This window comes from Mastomys coucha, unplaced genomic scaffold, assembly GCF_008632895.1.
Source record: "Mastomys coucha isolate ucsf_1 unplaced genomic scaffold, UCSF_Mcou_1 pScaffold5, whole genome shotgun sequence".
Classification (NCBI taxonomy): domain Eukaryota; kingdom Metazoa; phylum Chordata; class Mammalia; order Rodentia; family Muridae; genus Mastomys; species Mastomys coucha.
This window is the reverse complement of record NW_022196911.1, coordinates 90,183,872-90,186,114: the sequence shown is the minus strand read 5'-3', so window position 1 is coordinate 90,186,114 and position 2,243 is coordinate 90,183,872. Positions and strand designations below refer to the sequence as shown.

At 47.3% G+C, this 2,243-nt stretch overlaps 1 protein-coding gene across 1 annotated transcript in view; it reads right to left on the bottom strand.

Moving 5' to 3' along the window:
* The window catches only part of Ankrd40cl (ANKRD40 C-terminal like), a 4,655-nt gene extending 2,738 nt beyond the window's left edge, over positions 1 to 1,917 (bottom strand). The window contains exons 1-2 of the mRNA XM_031354059.1: positions 1,875 to 1,917; positions 224 to 298 (exon numbers count right to left, since the gene is read on the bottom strand). Of these exons, the coding sequence (XP_031209919.1) occupies positions 224 to 298; positions 1,875 to 1,917 (118 nt within the window). The remainder of the gene's footprint in view (positions 1 to 223; positions 299 to 1,874) is intronic.
* Positions 1,918 to 2,243: the final 326 nt, after the last annotated feature.

Below are 2,243 nucleotides of genomic sequence, written 5' to 3'. Positions count from 1 at the left end.
AAAAAAAAAAAAGTTATGAAATATTTATTATTGGGCCAGGTGCCAATCACTTGGTGTGATTCTTATAGCATCCCCTAAGAGTTGATGGTTCAATATTTTGCAGGACTATGCTACTGAATGTGAGTCTTGACAATTTATTATCTCAAGGACTATATGGACTGAAATGCTGGGTAAGCCACGTGGTGAGCAGTTTTACAAAGTGGTCCAAGAGCCTAGGCCTTACCTAGACTGCTGGTGTCAGCGTTGCCATTGTGCGGCTCAGTTGGCAAGTGTGGGCTCATGCCTCGTTGACTTTGACCTGGGAGAGAGTTAGGAAGAGAGATAGATGGCCTGAGAAAGCAGTATCAGTGCTAGACTGTGTCTGCTCAGAGGGGGTGTCCCCCCACACACACTCCCCTGCCCCCCCCCCCAAGCCTATTCTCCTTTCACGGGTAGGCCAGGAAAAGGACTGGTTTTAAATCTTAGAAAAATAATAAAGGTTCTTTTCCCGGTGGGGCATGCCATGGTGCTTATGTGAAACCTTTCAAGTAGGCTCTGAGGATTGGATTCGGGTCTTAGTCTAAAGTGGCAACTGGCCATCCCATGAGCCCTAGTTTTAACCTTGAGTGATTTTTTTTTCTTAATTACCAAATCATGAAAGGAAGCCAGGTCTATAAAGTGGTGCCTAATCTGGGAAAGGAATATTTATAATCTATGCCCTTATATTTCTGTTGGTATTTTTGGTATGCACTGTTTTGTTTTCAGGTCTCTAATGAAGTACAGTATAGCAGAAAGCTCCAGTTATACAGAGAAACTTTCTGACCCACAGGCAGAGAAAATCTTCCTTAAAAACCTTGTAGGGTGGGCAGAGAGATAACACCGATTGCTCTTCTAAAGGTCCTGAGTTTAATTCTCAGCAACCACATGGTGACTCACAACTGTCTGTAATGAATCCGATGCCCTCTTCTGGTATCTGAAGATAGCGACAGTGTACTCAAATAACATGTAGGAAATAAATCTTAAACAAAAACAAAAAAAACCTTGTAGTGCTGAGGATATCGGTCAGTGCTATGGCACTTGCCTGTCATGCCTGAGGCCCTGGTTTGATTCTCAACACAAGACAAAAAACTCCAAAGATATGAATGAGGTTTTGCAGAACAGAAGAGGCAGATGGCAGTAAGGGGAGAGTCACTGTGGTGCCCACGTGAGGGGAAGTAGAGCATAGCACTTGGCAGGGTAGAAGTTGAAACAATTCCGATCCAGCAATGTTTCAGGTCTCCCCCGATGCAAGCCCTGCTTGAACAGCAGTGACAGATGCTCCTTGTGGGGAGATGCCCCTGCCCAACACAGCCCCCCTCTGCTCAGAACTGTCCCATTCCTCACACACATGGACTGTGAGGTCTTTGCCCTTCCAACCTCTGCCACAGGACGACTCAACCCTGCGCCCAGAGGCTGAAGTCTGTCAGGGTCTCACACAATTGTAAGGGGAGCAATGGGTTTTGTGAGTTTCTGCTAACTCATCCAGGAACTTTCCCACATCTAACTGGGTGGCAACAAATTGGGATCTGAATGCATCCTTTGACGCAGAGTTCTATTCCTTGAGCAAGGTGTGTGATTGCTTTGAACCTGGAATCAGGAAAAATGAGGCTAATCAGCCCTGGTTCACGGAACGGCAAGAAGAAAAAGTGCTCAGTAGGCTCCCTTAGCACCAGTGGGAGCCACATACTGCTGGCTACTGCTTGCATTTGTTTAGTTGATCCTGGGACAGATCAGCTGCTTGGCCCAGTTGCTCTGTTCATGACTGGCCCACTGCCTATGGCAGTAGCCACCACTTTCCTCACTACCCTCTGCCACAGCTCCCCTTGAGGACTGTTGGGGACAGGATCCAGACTCACCTGCCAGCTTCTCCCTGATGTTGTCCTGTTCAGACTCCTCCATGACAGATCAGTGCTCCCCCTCTCACGTTATATATCAGAGTCCAGCCAAATAGTGTTTCCTAGTGCCTCATCACAAGTAGGTGCAGTAAAAGTATGTTCTGTTACTGGCCCTGTAATATGGGCAAGGTTATATTTATCGCTAAGTACACAGGCTTAGGTGTGCCATGTGACGGCAGAGACTGAAGTTCAAGGCTTCTCACTCCCTCTAGGTTCTGACCCCTGGATACAGTTCAGGGTGGGAATGGAGCCCTTTGCTCTGGTCTGAGTACCAGCAACCAGACAGGCACCTGGGGACCCTCAACCAGTGTCAGGCTTTCTTTGGAAAAG